General features: G+C 45.3%; 1 protein-coding gene across 1 annotated transcript in view; it reads left to right on the top strand.

Moving 5' to 3' along the window:
* wdr18 (WD repeat domain 18) overlaps nt 1-22,843 on the top strand; it is a 50,849-nt gene that overhangs the window by 25,850 nt on the left and 2,156 nt on the right. The window contains exons 6-9 of the mRNA XM_030050092.1: nt 1,733-1,797; nt 2,586-2,710; nt 19,023-19,186; nt 19,737-19,805. Coding sequence (XP_029905952.1) covers nt 1,733-1,797; nt 2,586-2,710; nt 19,023-19,186; nt 19,737-19,805 — 423 coding nt within the window. The remainder of the gene's footprint in view (nt 1-1,732; nt 1,798-2,585; nt 2,711-19,022; nt 19,187-19,736; nt 19,806-22,843) is intronic.

Here is a 22,843-nt window from a genome sequence, read left to right as displayed (position 1 = left end):
TTCTTTTTAACCAGTCGATCCTCCAGGTACCACCTGGCAGCTCCTCGCACAATCGATCACAAGGAGGTCAAAACACGGCTGGAAAACCACAGCTAGTGTGTGTGTGTGTGTGTGTGTGTGTGTGTGTGTGTGTGTGTGTGTGTGTGTGTGTGTGTGCATTCCCTCATGTGTTGTACACCTGCAGAAGCATCTCACCTTTTGACCAGAAAATTTGCAAGAAATTAGTGAAATGTTACAGGAAAAAATCCAAAACAAAACAAAACAATCCCAGCAAAAAATATCCTGTATAAATCTGTCCTGTCTGATCATCAGGCCGATAGTGAGAACCTTTCAATAATCAGTGTGACAAGTTTGATTGACATGATGTTTGATTTAAAAGAAACAGTCAGGCTCCGCCTCTCTGTCTGAGTGGGCGGGGCCTCGTTTCTGGTTCCAGTTTCCAGTGGATTTGTGTTTGATTTAGTGTGACAGGAAGTGACTGAGCTGCTCACAGTTTAATTAAAGTTTCACTGCATTTGAACAGAAACCTGAGCTGCAAACTCAGCACTTTAAAATATGCAGTTTTCTTAAATTCTTTTTTACTGATAAAATCCTGTTAGTTGAACATTTGTAAGGTAAGGTAACATTTGTAAATTAAATGCAAAGTTTTGTTGGTGTTTCTAAAACTGATTTTCAGAATGAATATCGGCACTGGATATCGGTGATTGGTGTCCTGGATTAGTAGTAATTGCTATCGTATCGGCTGTAATGGATCAATATCGCTCAGTTTGTTTGTTATTCAAAGTTCTTTCTTTCCTCTTTGTGATAAGGATGAAGATTCTGTTGTGTTTTGTGTTTTCATGGCAGATTTGCATGTTGATGCGTGTTAGCTAATCCTCCTCGTGACTGAGCCCCCACCCCACGTCTCCATGACGATACTGTCTTCTGTTGTTTATCGTCCTGCGGCCTTGATGCTTCTCATCGCATCAGGAGCGTGTCACACACACTCCCCGCGGCCGTGTGTGTGTGTGTGTGTGTACCTGTTTGGTCGCTGTTTACCGGATGAAGAGCATTTTTCATTTCTCGGGCAGCTTAAGTCTGAATGGCTCCTAAATCGCACTTTAATGAAGCAGATTTCTCTCAGTTTTGAGGCGAGTGTGTGGATGTGCGCGGAGCGGCGAGGCCAGAGCGCCGCTCGTCACGCCTGTTTTCCTGAAGCCGGAGCGGCGGCGTCGGAACACAAAAGGCCTCTGACAGACAGAAAGCAGAGTTTCCTGTTGGAGTTTAATCCTGCCAAGTCCTCTTTGTGTCAGCAGCTAAATATTTCAGAAAGTCCCCGAGGATTTAAACATTAGATTCTGCTGCAGGTGAACAGGCTGACAGCCTCGTCTTCTGGGTGAGATTAATTACTCTGAGCTCTCAGAGGCTTCAAACGGTTCAGGCTCGTTCAGCTCGTCGGGTCATTTCTCAGCGCCGCTCGCCGCGCCCAAACACAAATGGACAGAATTAAGAAGCAGGACTCCGGCCAGATCCTGCTGCCTTTCCAGTCCACTTGTCATGTTTAATTGAGAGCTCAGAGCGCCCGGTTCAGCCCCGCCCCTCCTCCAGCTCGCCGCTACAAGTCTGATGCAACCTCAGACTTAATTGATGCAATTAAGGAAATCGATGAAAACCGTTAGGAGCTGAAGTCTGGAAGCGGCCGATCAGCAGGTTTCTCACCTGATGTTTGAAGTGTTTTGTGTTTGATCTTTAGAGTCTGAGTCGGGACAAGGCCTTCCAGTCAGACAACGACGGCAACCAGGTGTTCAAAGGTCACAGGTGAGCTGACCTCCTCCTGTTGTTCACAGTTTTTCATTCATATGGTGACAGACCTTACGGCCTGTTAATCCTTAAAGCTTTTAGTTCTGTGAGCTCAGTTTTTTCCCTCCGTCAGAAGCTGCTGAGGCTGAAATAAAGTAAACCAGCAGTTTTCCTGGAGGGCTCCTGCAGGCTCTCTAGCGTCAGCAGCATCACTGACCTCATTTTAATCATTAAATACAGTTTTCTTGTATCTTCTTTTTCTCATTTTCAGATAATTTTTTGCTAATTTGTATTTTATGTGTGTACAGTAATCTTTGATCATTTGTTTTGCTAATATTCCAGTAATGATTTGATTACAACCTGTTTACCTGCATGTGCTGGTATATTTTCCAGTGAATTTTCTCAGGTGTCAAATGGTTAGATAATCTGTAGGAGGGATTATTTGAACATGATGTTTTAATCTCAGCACTTTGTGAGGCAGTAAGACACAGAGACTCCATAATGGACACAAATTCCTTCCCGCTGAGCAAAGCGACTGACATTATGTGTCATAGCTGTTATCAGTTTGTTATTAGTTTTATCAGTTATTAGTTATTTATTCATTGCTTGTTTGTTTTTTGTTTTGTTGAACCAATCAGAAGGTGAAAGAGGCAGAGCTTCTGCTACATCAGCATGTCAGTGGTTGTTAGTCTCTGTTGAAGTTGGGGGGATCACACCTGTACAGCTGGCTTCTGGGAAAAGACGAGCTGAGTTTGAGGCAGAGGAAACGGATGCCTGTTGATGTTGATGACCTCCTGGTCCCTCAGGAACCTGGTGACCTGCCTGTCGGTGTCCATGGACGGGACGCTCCTTCTGTCAGGGTCCCACGACGAGACTGTCCGGCTGTGGGACGTCCAGAGCAAGCAGAGCATTCGCTGCATCAGCCATAAAGGTAAACCCCCCCCTTGCTGACCACGCCCATCCAAACCCAACACTTTCATCTTTTAAAGGGATGCTAAATAATTTATGACCTTCATCCTAACCAAACCTCCAGACAACATAGAATTGATCAGTTAATTTAAATATTTAATGATTTAACATTTAAATCAATTAATGTTAACTAATTAATTAAATATTGGCTGTCCAGAGGCTCACATGGTAGAGTGCAGGTAAGTTAGAATGGTGAGTCTTGCTTCCTGTGGTCTGTGGCATTGCCATGACATCAGCAGCAGTATTACGGAACATGTGGAGGGTCTGCAAAGGGTTCTTCACACACCTCTGTAGAACCCCGTAACACCTGACCTCTAACCCTGACCCTTGACCCCTAACACCTGACGCCTAACACCTGACCCCTAATCCCTGATCCTTAATCCCTAACTCCTAACCCCTGACCCCTAATCCCTGACCCCTAACCCCTAACTCCTAACCCCTGACCCCTAACCCCTGACCCCTAACACCTGATCCTTAATCCCTAACACCTGATCTCTAACTCTTGACCCCTGACTTCTAAACTTGACCCCTGACCCTTAACACTGATGCTGTGTCTCAAATCGCGCACTTCTGCACTTACACTTTGTATTTTGAGTGCATAAGTGCGTTCACACTGAAAATACTAATAAAATGCCGTGCACTGCAAATACACGGATCTACACTCAAAGCGGTCAAAAAGTTGAGTGTGGAGCGATGGACACTTCTCACCCTGATGGCACCACTGACCGGAAGGAGCTCCCTAAAAAAGCTGAGTTTACTTTTCGTTTTACGACTGTTAGTATGTCACTTTATCAAGTTTTAATTTTTTTTCAGGTGAGAAAGTAACTACGTAGACTCCAAATATGTGGTCAGTTTGTCCAAATAACGTCTGTTTGAAAATTGCTTCAACGTTTTCGGATAACTCTCAAGCTAGCGATTGTGCAAAGTACAGTCACTTCCGGTTGTTTACAAAAATAAAAAAACTAATACATTAGAAGCAGTGGTGATGCTTTTATTTTGAAGATAGGATGTGTACACGTCTACTTCTGAATAACTTTACCACCGAAAACCAAAGCCGGCCGCGGCTCCGGCCGTTCCGAATTAGAGAGGAGGAGGAGAAGAAGAAGAAGCTGTGGCGATAAGTGCACAACAGGAAGTGCACCAATTGAGACATCCTTCACTGTTGAAATTCGCGCACTGTGCCGCTAAGTGTACTGTCAGCTAAGTGTACTTACAGACAGTGCACTAACGGAAGTGCGCGATTTGAGACACACCTTGAGTCTTTCTGCCACTCACTTTCACTACAAGGACACATCAAGATCTTTACCACACCAGGTGGTGGCGCTCTTGGGTAATGAAATACTGCTGCTTCTGTCCATAGGAGCCGCCAAAGAAAAAACACACACCAAGTGAAAGTTCTTGCTTGCTTTAATGTTCATTTTCATGACATAAATCCTGAAAGTCGCTGAGCCATGTGGGACTCTTCCAGAGAGAAACGCTGGAAACAGAAGCTGCGCCCAAAATTTCACAACATCTCAGGTTCCTGTCACGTCCTGATCAGCTGCAGTCACTTCAGTGGTAAATGTGTTTTCTGACGTGTTTTCAGAGGCGCTGTAAAGCTGTGGCAGTAATTGGGTGCTGATAGTGGTTTTACTGTCTGTCTCTCTGGAACAAGTTTCAATAAAGTTTATTATGTGTTTTAATGTCCACCTGCTGCTGGCCAGTAGAGAGAAATTATTTTCATTTAAACAGTAATCTGCCATCCAGTGTTCATGGAACTGATTTGATTTGACAACTTTATTGTCCACCGAAGTAGAAAATTATCTTTGGTTCAGCTGGCAGCTCATTTACAAACATTCATCATTAAGACACCTGATTTTATGAAGACTTATACTCAGTCATGATTCTTTATCTTTAAAAAATCTTAAATCTAGATAAAAAAAAAAAAATAGGTTTGATACTCAATCGTTGTGCCTCACTGTAGTTTTTAAATTTCATTTCACTTTTCACCTTTTTGATGCTTCTTGCTGTAATTCTGCAATTTATGAAACCTCAGAGCTGGTGACTTATCTCAGATCAGATGTGATCTAATCTGTGGTTTAGTTTTTTCTTCTTTGTCCCGGTTGGCGTCGGGTCTCTCTGCAGTGCGACGAGCTCTGCTGTTTCCTGTTTCTTACGGCCGGCCTCGGGCTGATTTGTCTCCCTGGCGTCTGTCCAAGACTCTCTGCTTTCTTATTTTTTGATCTGGGAGGCATCGACCTGTCCGCCAGGCGACGCGTCGGACGAGCCGGCCTGTAATTGAGTCGTCAGAGTTTCCACCCACTCCCCTGTGACCGCCGTAAATCTCCACGGCTTCTCTCGCCTTCCAGCCCCGCAGCGCCGCTGCAGCCAAGGTTGATATTGGCGTCTCTCTTCAAAGGGCTTTCCTAATCATGAAGGCAATTAAAAAAACCTTCCCGGCCTCGTCCCGCAGCTCATTTCCAGCCGGCGTCTCTAAGCTCCGCAGCGAAGCCAAGAGGGGGGGCAGAAAATCAGAGCGGAGGCTTGAAAATGGGCAGCGAGACAAACAAAGCAGGCTGGGAAATGAAACGAGGCGTGTGTGTGAACGTCAGCTTGTTCAGTGTGTGGCATGGACGCCATCTTGTTTCTCAGTCATGGTCGTAAACATCTTGTGAGGAACGTTTCACAATAACATTCAGCTGTAATAATAATGATGAACGATAATAAGGTTTTGTGAATCAGATATTCATGTGATGGATCATGCAGTCATTAATAACTGAAAACAATCTCTAATTGTTAATTAAGGCAAGGTTTTAATTTATGATATAATGCACATATTATCATTTACTGTTAGGAAGGAATGTAGGAAATAATCTGTTATAATCTGTTAATATGAGAATATGATTATCTAAAGGGCTGATATTATAAAGTGTGTTGTATTTTTTTACACAGCAGGAAGTTGTGTCATGATGAGATGACAGAATCCAAACGAGGCTCTTCCAATTAAAAGATAAAAACTTCTGTGCTAGTTAACTGCTAATATCACATTTCCTGTTTACATCTCTAGCTGATGCAGTTTAAAATATGTGCATAAAAATGCCCCAAATCTTTTAGGGAAAATTTCTGTTTAATGAAATATAATATGAACTTTTGTGGCACAGAAGCCGTTAAACCACAGAAACACGGCGGCCTGCGTTTACTCTCTTCCTCTGGTTCATAAGAAACGATGTGACAGGCACACGCAGTCCGACGCTCGCCACTGATCATGAGTGGCGTTTTGTAATTAACCAAATCCACTTTGTGTGAAGGCGTTCAGACTTCAAACGACCTCTCTGTCTGCTTGCTGCGCCTGGCGAGGATCGCTCTGCCAAAACCACTAATCCCGCCTGGAGCCGGATAGCGTGACTGGTCAGCCCCCGTCTCTGTGACATACGTCCATTATTCCCCCGCCGCCGCATTGTTGGGGCTGAATGGGACCGCCGTGACTCGCCGCTGGAGAGCTGAGCCTTAAAAGAAACGCCTCATCTTCTCAGACACGACCGTTTCAAAGTGATTTGTCTTAGAGGAGAAGCTTCAGCTCGAATTAGTCTCCCTGTTGGAAAACAGGGCTACGTTTTTTTTTACCTTTATTCCTCCAGGAGAAATCGACAGAGCTGCATCTGCAGCCCCACCCTGCTGCGCATCACAGCTCCCGCCGCAGTGTGTCAGTGCCGAGGCTGACGAGGTCGCTGCAGATGCAGATGTTAACGCCATCCACATGGCGGCAACAAGCGGCTTCAGCAACACATCCTGACATCATCTACCCTCCCCTCAGGCCCCGCCTCCAACCCTTCAGGCCCCACCTACACCACCACATCAGGCCCCGCCCTCTTCCAGGGTGCCCGAAGCCGACACGCCACACAGGAGAAGACGGGGCCTTCCTCTGCTCGCCGCCAGGCACCACAATGACTCATCTGACCTCACTGTTGTGGGCGGAGCTCCGTGGCCTTAAGGACATCAGTTTGACTCCTGTCCGCCTCTTGTTTCTGTTTCCAGATCAGATCTGATGTTCCTGCTCACCTGCGTCTCCCGTGTCCTGTGATCCAATCACAGCGAACCACACAGGTCACATGCCCTGGTCGGGGGCGGGGCTTCTGTGTTCCTCTCCATACAGCAGCAGAAACTAACAGCATTCCAGTGTTTACCTCTCTGTCTGAATGCTAGTTGCCACTTCCTGTTTCCAGCCACTTTCTGTTTCCTGTTTACACACAGTCTTATCAGCACCTGACACTCTACTTTTAATAGAACAGAATTTTCACTTCCACTTTGTTTTTCTGTTTTCCCAGTTCAGACACGTCGCTCTGACAGAACAGAACCTGATGACAGATTGGTTCAATATATTTTTTCTCAGTCATATGAGCGGCGGTCCAAATTAAAATTTGTTTAATACATGAACTGGAAACCCTGGAGCTGTTTTACACTTCCTGTTCCTGTCATGGTGTGTCTCCGACCTGCGACCCGAAGTCCCCGGGGCCCTCTGGTGTCTTGGGTCGGGTTTGGACGTGTTGTGGGTGATGGGATCCCAGTCCGTCCTCTGTGTGTCTTGGGTTTATTTCCACCTGTGGCCGGATGCTGTCAGGTGAGCAGCTGGCGAGCGGCAGCGACGCCTCAGTATCTGCAGTGGGTTGGCATGGCCGAAGCCAGACCCCCCCCCTGCTGCTGGCAGCTGGCTTTATTTATGGGTGTGTGTTGGAGGAGCAGCGGACCATTAGTGTAATTTTAGAGCAGGAGCCAAGCAGCCCGATCAATATTTGTAACTGAGTGGGAGACAATTAGCCGGCCCTTATTACCACAACAAGGAATAAATACAGATACAAACCTCCTCAGCACTGTGTCGGACACAGCGCCTTGATTTATGGTCAAAACTATCACTTCTTTGGCCTGTGAGGACTTTTATGGTTGCAAAGAGCAGATTCTCATCTGGAGCAAACAAAAACTCTTGATCTAGCCCCACAACAAAAATATGAAAAAACAAACAAACAAACAAAAAGACAACAATAAAACAAAACAAAAAATGACAGAAGTAGGAGGTAAGAAAGAGCCCCCAAAACCCCCCAAACATCAAGTTTAGTTATTTTAATTTTATGAGGGTTATTTATTTATTGGTCAGTTTTAGTTGAGAATTTGTGCTTTCCAAAAAGAAGTGCCTTCATAGGCCGAAGTAGCGATTTTAAAAGTATTTTTAAATGGACTGCATTTCTATAGCGCTTTTCTAGTCTACTGACCACTCAAAGCGTTTTACAATGTTTTGCCTCACATTCACACACTGTCGGCAGAGGCTGCCATGCAAGGCGCCAGCTGTCCATCAGGAGCGGTGAGGGGTTCAGTATCTTGCTCAAGGACACTTCAACACACTCTGGAGGAGCCGGGGATCGAACTGGGAACCCTCCGGTTACCAGACGTCCGCTCTACCTCCTGAGCCACGCCGCCCCATTTTAAAAAGAAATCAAGGGAATTTGAGTCAGGGGTTTAAATAAAACGTTTGTGAACTAAAGCCTCTGGGGTCAGCGGGTTAGTTCACAACCAAATGGTTTGTTTGTATTTGACGATTTTGTTCGAGGCGCTGAAGCAGAATGCGATGGCTCGCTGTGTCCTCGCTTGGCTCTTTGTCTTGTCCCATGAATTATTCATGGCACGCTGTGTTGGACTTTGGGGATTATATTTGTCTGCTGATAAATGAACAGCAGCCTTTTGGCTTTCATTGACCCGTTCTCGTATTAATGGAGGGGCGTGTCCTTTCACCCGTCCCGCCAGCGCTCAGGCTCGCCTCTTGTTTTTGTCTTTGTCCTCCTCATTTGGGACGCTGTCACTTTGCATTTACATTTTAGTCTTTTAGCTGAAGCTCGTATCCGAAGCGACTCGTGATGTGTGAGCGGGTCACGGCGCAGCCTCTTGCTCAAGGACACTTCGACAGTGCATGTGAATGTTGATGGACACACCGGCTCTCTCCCTGCCAGGCCACCTCCTCGCTTCCTCCTCACTTCATTTTTCCTCCCGTCCGCTACTCCTGGTCTCTGTGCTTCTCGCCGAGCTGCTCGCTGGGCGCCGTCCTCCAGCACGATGCATTATTCAGCTGCTCTGAGCTGAAGCTGTGATGTGAGGACGCCAATTCTCCACGCATGGAAATGAGCCTCAGTGCGACTGCAGTTTGATGTGCAGCTTCTCACTCACTGAGGATTGAAAAAGCGTTTAGTTCTTGTGTCGCTGACTGAGCAAGGCACCAGCCCTGCCAGGGTTGGGGGTTCTGTTCCCTCTCAAGGTGTTGCAGTATTGCTGTAAAAAGTTAAGTTCTGCATTTAACCCGTCACCACATCCTAAAGTCTGCTGTGCAGTGCTGCCTCGGTGCCTTGCTCCAGGGAACTGACAGGAGAGTCCACCTGACAAACATGTTGCTGGTGGGTGAGGAAACCCACACAGGGAGAACCGACAAACTGTTTGTTTGACTACAAGCAAGCAAACAAACAAACAAACAAACAAACAAACAAACATGTCTACGGAAGAGAACACACCATCAATTCCGTCCTAATTTTGGATTTGGTTTAAAAAAAAAAAAAAAAAAAAAAAAAAAAAAAGATGGAGCTGTCATGGAGAACAAACGCCTTGTGTGTGTGTGTGTGTGTGTGTGTGTGTGTGTCAGGACGCAGGATTCAGGCTTTAGCCAGGTAACTTCAGGCTCAACTCTGAATTTTCTGTATCACAAAGCTGGTTCACCTCTGATCGGGACAGGAAACCTGTCCTGAACCTGTCCTGAATCCTACATAAAGCTCCGCCCCCTGGCCAATCAGCTGTTTGCCAAACCGTGGCCTGTCCAATCACTGAGGATCACCTTGAACAACGAGTACAAATAGTGAGGAGAGCATTACGGCTTGAAAGGATTTTCCTGGACTGATCAAACCCGTTAGATTTAGCCTCTGACTCTGAGAGACAGGCTGTGATGCTGATGTTCAGCAGCTTCAGGCTCACAGCTGCTGCTGTACAGAGCTGACACTCTGCAGGAGAGGAACACAGGAGAGACCATTACAGGACATCTGACCATTACAGGACATCTGATCATTACAGGACATCTGATCATTACAGGACATCTGACCATTACAGGACATCTGATCATTACAGGACTGATCATTACAGGACATCTGATCATTACAGGACATCTGATCATTACAGGACATCTGATCACTACAGGACATCTGATCATTACAGGACATCTGATCATTACAGGACTGATCATTACAGGACATCTGATCATTACAGGACATCTGACCATTACAGGACATCTGATCATTACAGGACATCTGATCATTACAGGACATCTGATCATTACAGGACTGATCATTACAGGACATCTGATCATTACAGGACATCTGATCATTACAGGACTGATCATTACAGGACATCTGATCATTACAGGACATCTGATCATTACAGGACATCTGATCATTAAAAGTATTTTAGAGGCGTGTCACAACATTTTAGGGACATTTAAAATGGCACAATTAATTAGCTGTAAATATTTTTGGGGGTCAAATTATTCCTGGGTGAGAGAATGGGCCTGATTGACAGCTCGCTGATGCAAATGTGAAAAGGATCATTTGTCCTTCATTCCAGAGGCGAGTCGGCCTTTAGATTTGCCTTTTGTTCCTGCTGAGTTCTAACGCAGCTCAGAGTCTGATTTTATTCAGGCTGTCAACCTGATGCACTGACGGGACTGAAGTTTGGCGTCGGCTTTATTTTATTACAGCCTCTATAACAGGCTGTAATAAAATAAAAAGGCAAACTTACCAAATGCAATGATGTTGTTGTGTTTAATTTTTACTTGCTCCCTCGTTCTTTGACCCCCTGAGGGGTCCCACCTGGAGGAGTTCAGCTCTACCTGTCCCACACGCAGCACACCTGAGCACTGAGTTCATGGGTTTCAGTGTCAGATGTGGAAACTTGTTGATGTGGAACTTCCACATTTCTGCAGTCGGCAGTTCACCGCCAAGCGTTCTGCCTCTCTAGGCGGCAGCCGCGGTGTTCGATTTAGAGAGGAGGTGTTGTTTTCCTCCTCACTTTCCCAGTATAACACGCTGCTCCTCCTTGTACTTTCCCAGTATAACACGCTGCTCCTCCTCACTTTCCCAGTATAACACGCTGCTCCTCCTTGTACTTTCCCAGTATGACACGCTGCTCCTCCTCACTTTCCCAGTATAACACGCTGCTCCTCCTCACTTTCCCAGTATGACACGCTGCTCCTCCTCACACTTTATAACACGCTGCTCCTCCTCACTTTCCCAGTATAACACGCTGCTCCTCCTTGTACTTTCCCAGTATAACACGCTGCTCCTCCTCCGTGAAACACGCTATGCGTTTTTCCTTGTGGCTCATGTTTGTGATTGGTCGGCTGCCTCAGACTCCGCCCCTTATACGTGCGCGTTCACGGCTCCTGATGAGGCAAACCTGAATCAAATGAGTGAGCTGATGAGCAGCGTCGTGATGCCGGCATGGGCGTAGCCAGAAATTTTTCTCTGCAGTTGCTTAGTAGTTGCTCTACAACTGTACGGAGTTGCTTGTCAGTTTACTACAATGTCAATTAAACAGCATAGAGGATATGGATGTCATTATTGGCCTACTCATTCGAATCAGGGCCGTATGGGAGTTATGCGTGCGCACCATGAAACAGATAAACATTATGGTGAAGGGCTAGGCCTGACAAATCAATTTGAATTTCGTTGTTGATAATTTAACTGCTGGTATATAGCTATATGCCGCTTTTTCACGGCAGTGAGTAATGCACATAATAGCCCTAGCCTACAAACCATTTAACAATAACCTGTTGAATTAATTGGATGGCAAAATGCGAAGGAATAGGCCACAGAAAAGAACTGCATTATAAAACACGCCATAAAACCTACATATAGCCCATAAAATAAAGTTACAAGAAAAAAATCAACAATTTATTAGGAATAATGCAACAACGAAATAATTAATTGAGAATTCTTTACTCTTCCAACAAGCAATAGCATATAATCCAGCAAGGTAGTGGACAGATTTTTGCCAAACAACACAGACGCTGAGGTCGGGTGAAAATCAACAGTCTCTTTCTTCTCCTCACAGCAGCTCCGACAGCAGCCAACAGACCAGAGTTTGTTTCACAGTCGCCACTTATTTCTCTCAACAAATGTAACAATTAAGTTCCAAATGTAACAATTAAGTTTCAAATGTAACAATTAAGTTCCAAATGTAACAATTAAGTTCCAAATGTAACGATCAAGTTGAGCGCAGAGTAGTTGGTTGCCAGGCAACGCTGTGTCTGTTTACAGTGGCGCGGGGATATGTTGTGCTGCGGTCTGCCTCAGAATGCAGCGGGTTACACTGATTATACAACGGCATGGAACGCGGCTCAGCCAATCACATTTAAGGATGGGAAGCAGCCGTTTTATGAAAAAGCAGTAAGCCCCGGGAAGCAGTGGGTTACAGTGATTTTACTCTGTCGTGCGTCGTGCCTTAGACGCTGTAAAATCACTGTAACTCACTATTATTGCTTAATTAATGTTTTCAGCACCATGGACAGCTCTATTCTGAATTTGGGAGATCGATCAAAATTATAGTTAGAGGAGGCCTATTTGAGGGCCGTGTATACATTTTCTACATTTTCGGAATTTTTAAACATTAAAAACAACAGTTCCAGGTAAATACATCAGTATCGTACAGAAGAGATCTCGCACACTGACGTCGTAACACTAACGTGACCCCTGATAGGCTTGTCCTCACAAGTCTCATCGTTTTATATTTTGCCTTTTATTTTTAGTTATCACAAAAACACATAAAATGTTTCATTAAATTATCGCCATTTTTTTTATAACACTGTTAAAAAAACTTGGATTTTAGTTTTCAGCCTTGGGGTTGCTTTGCGGTTGCTGGGCCACATTTTGGTGTTGCTATAGCAACTGCCAGCAACTCCCTGGCTACGCGCCTGGATGCCGGTTATGCCTGATCACTATGATCTCCATTAGTGCAGCTGGAGAGCTCTGAGAGATCCAGGGAGAACTGAGCTTGCTGCCTGATACAGGCCTCAGGTGTTAGCTAGCCAACCATGCCTTGAATCAGTGACGCTAACGTTAGCTGACACTGACAATGAATTGAATTCTTCATTTCAAGATTTAATCCCTTAATTCCAGTTAAAATGTCAGTTAAAAAAGTCTTGCTAACTAAAAGTTCCTGGAACTCAGGTTTGAGTATCACCTCCTGACCCGGGACTCAATCAGGTTCCAGAACCTTTATCTGGAATGGTGTCGTTGTCATGGAAACATTCCCAGAACCAGAGCCTTTCCAGGTTGCCTCAGCTCGCTCCCGGCCAGTTTGACTGACACTCGCAGCATCCAGTCACGTCGTCATGTGATGATGAAGGCGTTCCAGGTTTCAGACGGGCGGATGATGTGGATTTACCATCGTCACTGTAAAGATTTTCCTTTGAACGCCACTGAGGCTGCAGTTTCACCGATTCTTTCAACATTACAATATGAACATTGGTTGTTGTTATGCCACCACACCCAGTGATTTTCGTTGCCATGGTGAGAGTAAAAAGTACTTTCAGGGTTCAGGTCTTCTCATTGTAATCCACATGTGACTGCTGCTTGGCTGCTATCTCATTAATAACGATCTGCACCGTTTACTTTTGCAACTGTATGCAAATGAGGACTGCTCCTTATTAATTAGTGGAGATCCATCAATACTTTTGTCAATACCTTTGACGCAGTTCCTTCAGTCATTAGTGGAAACATTTTCCTGTGTGTCTCCGGTGGTTTGAAGTCATTAATTGATCCTGGAGGTAATCTGATGGAAATGAAAGTGGGTTCCTTACGTTCTGCCTCAGAGAACATTAAAGTTTTTTACGTCTGATTGCTCTTGGACGTCCACAAATGTTGCTCTTCCTGTCTGCTTTACTTTAGCACCGATTTAAAGCTTTTATGTTTTATGTCTGCATCTTTTTTTATTTCATCTTTTTTATCTTCAGAAAATTTCTATAAGCTTAATCCTAAACTCCACGAAATCGGTCGTTGGTTCGAAACCATTGAAGCCAAACATGTTCTGGACGTTGGGTTTGGATTCAGGGTCAGCACTGACATAAAAACACAAAAAAATCAAGGATGTAACTGAATCAATAAATTTATTATAATCACATAAAACCTTTATTTCATTTCAAATCATAATTATTTCTCAGTGAGTCAGTGAGTTTAGGATTTGCCACGTTGCTATGGTAACAAGGAGGTCGGAAGGAGCATACTAAAGCTTGCGAGCAGTTTAGTGTTTTACAAGAAATAAAACAGCTTCTCACTAAATTGTCTTTTACAGACCAGACAGTCTGACAGGAAGGGAAAGTGCTGCTGACCTGATTTGCTTTGATTTGTTGCTGCGTCCTGCTGGACGGACAGATCATGTTGTGCCTTCACAACCTGCATGTTGACCTCTGACCTTCACAGCGACTGAGGATGAGGAGCCGATGCTGCCTGAAGGGAAAACCACAGATCAAAGTGAGAGGATTTCACTGCTCAGGCTGAACTTTTTAACCTCAATATTTTCATGTTGCTGTATTTCATGGAAGCTTCAGGTCTGCTTCTTCCTTGGTGGTATTTATTCATCTGCTTTCAAAGGCATCAAATAATTGAAATCAGATTCTCCTTCTGTTCTCGCCCTCTGGGACAAAAGTAACTCCTCACTAAAAGCCACATTACCCTTCGGTTTCCTCTCTGGCTCCGTCGCTCCTCAACTTTTGAACCTGACAGACGATCTTTTATTGGTCGTTACTGTCAGTCTTCCACCAACAGCCCGCAAATCATCCCTGTACTCCACCTGCCGGCTCGCTCGCCACGCCGGCCGGCGCCAATAACGCCACAAAGACGAAGCTCCCGCAGCTGATGGGCTGCAGAGTGATGGAGAGAGGGATCATGGGAAGGAGGGACAGGACTCTCTCTCGGGGGCGACGGGGTGTGTGTGTGTGTGTGTGTGTGTGTTTGGGGGTGGGGGGTGGGGGGGGGGGGTGCAGAAGGCCATCTGCTTCAGACGACAGACACCATCTAATATTCGCTGCCCTTCCTTTGCACTTTCTGAAAAACCTTCATGTTGAAGTTTACAAAACTGGAGCTGACCCTGCGTTTTTTTGTTTTTTTTTTGTTATTTTGGATTACTTGAGTGGATCAGCTGTTTTCTGTGGAGCTCTGTGTGTGTGTGTGTGTGTGTGTGTGTGTGTGTGTGTGTGTTTGGTGTTGGAGCTGAACAGGAACCAGATCAGGCAGCAACATGAGGAACATGAGGAATTTGAGGAAAATGATGAAAAGACAAAATGATCAATGACTCCAAAATGATGTTCTGCGGCTTTTTGGAATGAGGTTTTGGTCTTTTTCAAAAATGGAGAATTATGCATCAGGTTTAAACTGATATCAGTTCTGCTGGATCAATACGTTGCTGCGCTGGCATTCAGGTAAACCTCCAGCCGTGGTGTAAGGATGAGTTGAAGGCGAGTGGAGAAGCTTCTGGCTGTGAAACTTCAATCAGGTCAGGAGTGAAAATGTGACAGGAGACCAAACTAAACTGAAAAGTAAAAACAAAACTTTAAAAATCAGTGGAAAGTAAGAGGATATTTCCTCTTCCCTCAGATTCCACCTCTTCACTTCAACAGGAATGGGTGTACTATTGATGTTTCTACTACAGATACTACTGGTACTACTACTACTACTACTAGTACTACTAGTACTACTACTAAGTACTGCTGTTACTCCTGTCCATTCGGACATGTCATCATTTCTTCTGAAACTTAAGCAGACGAATAAAACGCGACTCCTCCATCAGCATCACGAGCAAACAGTTATAAGGTCAAAGGTCACAGCACTTTGACAAAAACAAAACTCCTGAATGATCCTGGATGACAGGAGGAATTAAGAGAAATGATATTAATAGCAGTGGTAGTAGAATCTCTGGTGCTGTTAATTAAAAGAAGAAAGAAGTAGGGAGGATAATCTGGCACTGTTTGAACGTACCGGTTAACCCAATTTCTCTGCATTAACAAGAAAAAAGAGAAAAGAGAAAAGAGAAAGATCCTGCACTCCTCTGAGGAGAGCGAGCAGCTAATGGAATAGAGAAATCTTGGAAAGAAACACACAGCTGACACCTTTAATTTTCATCTTAAAAGGCAGATTAACACGGCAGGATTTATCTTTAAGCCTTTTCATTCTCCATCCAGTCAAAATGACAAGTTAAAACACTGTGGAAGAAATCTGAAAACCTGTTTGTGGGGAACCAACAAGTATGACGCCTAAAACCCAAATCCATTAATTATCCTGGAATTCCAAATAACAACCAGAATGAAACAGAAAATAAAATCACACAGGAACCGTTTGAAGCTAAAAATCCGCTCGGTCTGACACGTGGCACCTGATGGAGGTCCCTCCGCACCTTTTCATTCACTCATTTGCTGCTTAAGAGTGAGGATGAGGAGGAAACAGGTGATGAAGATGGGAGGGATTGTCTTGTGTTTGATGGTAAATCTTTTTCCCCAAGGGAGGGTTTACTAGGTGGGCGAGCATCATCCTACACTGCTCAGTACAATAACACACACACACACACAGACACACACACACACACACACAGACACACACACACAGACGCACACACACACACACACACACACACACACGCACACACACACTTTCTCTCCCACAGCAGCAACAGAAGTGAGTCAGGCGTTGGCACAGCCGTGCTGCTCCGGGGGGTTTAGCTCGTGAAATCTCTCTGCCTGGGACGCTAAATGTTATTTCCATTTAATTAACCTTTCTTCTTTAAAGCTTTTCTTTAAAAAAAAATCGTTCTAAGAGGATCATTAGCCGGCGCCGGCCCTGCCACAGGCCTTTAGCTCGGGAACTTCCTGCTAGCTGGAGATTTCCTAATTGAATGTCCGGGGCTTTCAGCAGCTCTTAATTCTCCAGCAGAGAAGCAGCGGCGGTGAAATCCTTCACTTCCTGCTCTGTGGTCTGTCCTCGTCTCACATGTTCCTCCTGTTCTCACATGTTCCTCCTGTTCTCACATGTTCCTCACATGTTCCTCCTGTTCTCACATGTTCCTCACATGTTCCTCCTGTTCTCACACGTCAGGACTGTCCAGCCGTTCCTTCACATTTCTGACATTTTTCCCCTTTTGGGCCTTGGTGGTTTGGTGGGAGTTTGATCGGGGTCTGCAGAGTCTTTTGACTGTAACTGAATGAACTGATGACGAGGAGGTGAAGAACGAGGAAAACTGAAAGGCGTCTTGGCCGGACAGAAACTGTGACGTTGGGTGAAGGAAGGCGGGTGGAGGCTGCAGCAGAACACCTGAGCGGGTGAATCGAGTTTTCCTAGCAGCCATTGAGACATAAATAGCAGGTAAACACAGGCGTCACTAATCACATTAATTAAGGCTCCACTCCATGTAAGAGAGGCAGAGTCTTTCCAGTGAGGCGACAGCTGGGCCCGGTGCAGCTGAACGGAACAAACACCTGTGTTTACCTGCCTGCTGAGTGGCAGCAGCTGTGATGCTGAACTGACCTCAGATCTGCGGCCGGGAAAACTCCGCCCCCCTTCTGCTGTGTTTCCTGCTGTTTTTAGAGTTCTCATCGGGCCTGAAAATTAAGACCCGACCCGACCCGGGCCCAACTGGGCCAGCCCGAGGCCCGACCCGACTAATTAGCCGAACTTTAGGCCCGACAGCCCGATAAAGCCCGAAAAAAAAAAAAAAAAAAAAATCGCCAAATTCGCCAGTATTTAGCAGCGCCGGTCGGCCGCGGCACCGGGGACCCATCAGTTGGCATCAGGCGGCACCATCAGCATCAGGCAGCTCACCTGTCAGATCCGGCAGACCTGACGGGTGGGCGTGGTATCGGACGGTGCCGCAGCCGGCCCGCCTGATGCCGACTGATGGTGCCGCGGCATGTGCGGGTCAATACGGTAGTCTAGAAAACTGGAGATTTCTTTTTTTTTTCTTGTGCGCCCCCAAGTAGATTGCGCCCTGGGCAGCTGCACTGCCCATAGCAGAAACCGTCCCTGCTGCCGAGTCTGCCAGCACAGCGGGATGCTGCTGCAACTCTCTCTCACTTGTTTGAGCTGCGCTCGCACAGCTGGTTGTCTGTCTGTCACTGAAAGTTTAGCCTCCAAATCCAATCCAGTCTCTCACTCTCTCCACCAGTCACATAAAAATGAAACGTCATAATCAATAACAGAACACATAATTCTATTTTTTTATTAAAAAAAAAAAAAAAAAAAAATCCCCCACAGAACCCGAAGCCCGACCCGACCCGCCCAATTCACGTAAATTTCAGGCCCGACCCGACCCGAAAATGTCGGGTCGGGTCGGGTCGGGTTCGGGCAGAATATGAGAACTCCAGCTGTTTTACAGAAAATCCGTTTCCACGATACTTCCTAACATGTCGCTTTATTTAAAAATGAGGTCCTTCACTTTATTTGCCAACACTTAGAATATTTGATTTTTATGCGAAAAATATGTTTGTGTGCATCTTAACAGCAACTGGCATTGTTTAAAATGTTCAGAAATCAAAAAGGAGTAAAAAAAAAATCTTAGATCATTCATTCCGTGGCTCTGTGCTCGAACCTGACTGGGCCTGAATTTTTCATCTCTTTTTGGAGTTTCGCTTTTAATTAAATTCACTGTTTGTTTGTTTTTTTTTAATTTTATATTTCTTTTATATTTCTTATTATTTAACTTATTTGGTTCCTGATTGTACTGATCTTCTCTTTAAGATTCAGTTTGTATTTTATATTTTGCTGTTTGTGTCTTAAACTCAGTTTTACTGTTTTCTGTAAAGCACTTTGAGCTGTGTTCTGTCACATGAATGTGTCTGTAAATAAAGTTAGAAATATTTTACTCACTACGGACAAATGTTAGACCAAACAGGGCTGAGTCTTCTTCAGTCTGTCAGATTATTAGATTAGATCAGATGAAACTGCAAAGCTTCCCACAGGGCAGCAGATAACAGGATCTAAAGACACACAGAGTTGTGAGGAGAACACGAGACGCTTTAATAACAGAAGAAATAAAAGATGCAGCAGCTTCATTGACAAAGAATCAGTTTGAGAGAACAAATACACACAAATGTTTTGTAGTTCTGAGTCCCTGCAGCTGCTCCGCCTCCAGCCTGTAATCACTTCCTGTCTGATCCGGCTCTTTTTAATCCCACAAACACAACCTGGACGTCAACAATAAACAACAGTGACTTCCTGTTTGCGGTGTTTCAGGTGCGGTGACCAACGCCGTCATCACGCCGGCTCCGGCCAACATGTTCCTGCCGGACAGCCGGCCGGCCGCCGCCCTGCCGCGCTTCAGCCGCCACCTGCACACCTCCGAGGGGGAGGGGGGCGAGTCGGGAGGGGTGTGTGTCCGGCCGGGACTCTTCACACAGGTCGGTCACTGAACGCTCACTTCCTGTTCCACACCTGCACACCTGGTGGGGGGCTCACACCTGTGTGTGTGTGTGTGTGTGTGTGTGTGTGTGTTAGTCTGACAACCCATTTCCTTTAGTTAGCACCTGAGATGTTTACTAACGTGCTGGTTGTGTCATAATGAATGAAATAGATTATAAATATCTGTAATTTGTTTTGATTGATCATGATTGATTATTAATGTCTTCTATCAACACTGAAACTGGTGCCAGGGCATTATCTGGCTTTAGCAGATTCATGATATACACTGTGTCTCTCTCTCTCTCACTCACACACACACACACACACACACACACACACACACACACTCAATATCTCCATGTGGAAAGATTTTCTTCTTTCTAGAAGCAGAAGTTTATTAAAGTTTTAATAAACTGGGTTATTAATGTGAATCAGGAAAAAGATGCAGATTCACATTAATGAGGTTTTGATGTAACAGACAGTGTGTGTGTGTGTGTGTGTGTGTGTGTGTGTCTGTGTGTGTGTGTGTGTGTGTCTGTGTGTTGTCAGGATGAAGACGAGACGCACCTGCAGAAGGCCGAGCGACTCTATTCGCTGATGAATGCTGTGACAGACAAGGTGAGTGGGCGGGGCTTATCAGGCTCTGTGTTCATTTGCATTAAAATGTGGAATCAATGTTTCTGCGCCCGTTTGACTAATAAAGTTTTTATTGGATAAAAACCAAAATGTGTTCTGAGCGGCTGTTTGACCTCTGACCTCCGACAGAGTGACGTCACGGCTCACTAACAAACTGGTTACCATAGCAACGGTCACATCATGCTAACAGTTTTAACAGATGATACAGCTGGGGTGTATTCAGCGACGTTACGATGCGTAACGTTGTGTGACGTCGTCTCATTGGACGGTGTGTTTGGTCGTAACGTTTTGCCTCACAGGTAGTTTTCCTCCGTGTTGTGGGCGTGTCCCAGGTGTTATCCAATCAGCATCAGCCTGTTTTGAAGCCTCAGTGATTTAAAACGCTCCATTATGGCTTCCAAGTCGCTGTATCAGTGCAGCCTCTGTTTAACATGTTGCCCCTCATGTGAGGAGGTAAAAGCACATGTATGTGATGGGTATGATGATAAATCAGACAGAGTTTATTATTTTTCTCAATAATATGGCAACTTTTATTCAACTTAAAACTTAAAACTCATTTGTGTCGGCCTGTGGTGCAAATCCTGGAAACAATGTTTAACAATAACTGTTTTTTTCATAGTGGACATTGAATGTATTGCAGTACTCCTATAATTAATGATCCATGTAAAGTAATGTCCTGCTCAGTCGTGAGGAGAATGTCCCTCTAGGCTTCCATACCTGCAGCGCTGCGTAAGGCAACAGGTTGTTCAGAGCTTTGTCGTTTCTGTTAGCTTGACGTTACGCACCGCTACGTCTGCGCTGAATACACCCCAGCTCAGTGCAGCAGTGCATTCTGGTCTATGGAGGCTGCAGCAGATATTTGGCTGAAACTCCTCCCCCCAACAGACAGCTGTTCTGTTCACATGACATCACTTCCTGTCTCGACGCTGTGGTTTGATGTGACCGATCGACGGGTTTCCAGACGTTTTGCTGGGAGGTTTTCTGCGTTTTGTCACCAAAATGCAGGAAGTGACACAGGAAAAGTTGAAATTTCAAGGAAAAAAAGCAAAAGAACATGGAGGAGTCTTCCCCTGCTCTGATTGGCTGAGCTCTGATTGGCTGAGCTGCTGATCTGTCGGCGAGTCTCTCGGCGCCTGAACGCGTCACCGGCGTGAGCGGAGCGGCGTGCCGCCAAGCACCAGCGGCTCAGCGGAGAGCTCGTTCATATTTATACGATATTAGCATTTCTGCGTTATATAAGAGTCATTAAGGCTTTAAGAGCCTCATTAGCATAACCATCTGCATTAATTATTAATTAATTAACCCTCATTAGCATCACGGTAAATGTCATCAGGCATGAACGCACCCGAGACGATGATCAGCGACAACAGCCGAGTTCCCTCTGAGGCTTCACAGAACAACAAGCTCAAAACAAACAAACACAACAAACACCAAACACCAAACCGCAAACAGCAAACAACAAACAACAAATACAACAAACAACAAACACAACAAACAGCAAACCACAAACAGCAAACCACAAACAGCAAACAACAAACAACAAACAACAAATACAACAAACAACAAACACAACAAACAACAAACAGCAAACAGCAAACAACAAACAACAAACACAACAAACAGCAAACCACAAACAGCAAACCGCAAACAACAAACAACAAACAACAAACACAACAAACACCAAACCACAAACAGCAAACCGCAAACAACAAACAACAAACAACAAACACAACAAACAGCAAACACAACAAACAACAAACAGCAAACAACAAATACAACAAACAAACAAACACAACAAACAACAAACAGCAAACAACAAATACAACAAACAAACAAACACAACAAACAACAAACAGCAAACAGCAAACAACAAACACAACAAACACCAAACCACAAACAGCAAACAACAAACAACAAACAACAAATACAACAAACAACAAACACAACAAACAACAAACAACAAACAACAAATACAACAAACAACAAATACAACAAACAACAAACAACAAAAACAACAAACAACAAACACAACAAACACCAAACCACAAACAGCAAACCGCAAACAACAAACAACAAACAACAAACACAACAAACAGCAAACAACAAATACAACAAACAAACAAACACAACAAACACCAAACAGTAAACAACAACAAACACAATAAAGTCAACAAATAAAAACAACAAACACAACAGTCAACAAACAACAGACAGGAGAACCTCCTGGTCAGAAAGGTAAGAGACAGGTGAGAGACGGGCGAGAGACAGGTGTGGACCAGGTGAGGACCAGGTGAGAGACGGGTGAGAGACAGGTGTGGACCAGGTGAGAGACGGGTGAGAGACAGGTGTGGAAAAGGTGAGAGACAGGTGAGAGACGGGCGAGAGACAGGTGTGGACCAGGTGAGAGACAGGTGTGGACCAGGTGAGAGACGGGTGAGAGACAGGTGTGGACCGGGTGAGAGACAGGTGTGGACCAGGTGAGAGACAGGTGTGGACCAGGTGAGAGACGGGTGAGAGACAGGTGTGGACCAGGTGAGAGACAGGTGTGGACCAGGTGAGAGACGGGTGAGAGACAGGTGTGGACCAGGTGAGAGACAGGTGTGGACCAGGTGAGAGACAGGTGTGGACCAGGTGAGAGACGGGTGAGAGACAGGTGTGGACCAGGTGAGAGACAGGTGTGGACCAGGTGAGAGACGGGTGACAGACAGGTGTGGACCAGGTGAGAGACAGGTGTGGACCGGGTGAGAGACAGGTGAGAGACAGGTGTGGACCAGGTGAGAGACAGGTGTGGACCAGGTGAGAGACAGGTGTGGACCAGGTGAGAGACGGGTGAGAGACAGGTGTGGACCAGGTGAGGACCAGGTGAGAGACGGGTGAGAGACAGGTGTGGACCAGGTGAGAGACGGGTGAGAGACAGGTGTGGAAAAGGTGAGAGACAGGTGAGAGACGGGCGAGAGACAGGTGTGGACCAGGTGAGAGACGGGTGAGAGACAGGTGTGGACCGGGTGAGAGACAGGTGT

The sequence above is a fragment of the Myripristis murdjan genome, chromosome 4, assembly GCF_902150065.1.
Source record: "Myripristis murdjan chromosome 4, fMyrMur1.1, whole genome shotgun sequence".
In the NCBI taxonomy this organism is placed as follows: Eukaryota; Metazoa; Chordata; class Actinopteri; order Holocentriformes; family Holocentridae; genus Myripristis; species Myripristis murdjan.
The sequence above is the reverse complement of the archived record's forward strand: the minus strand, read 5'-3'. Positions and strand labels throughout refer to the sequence as shown.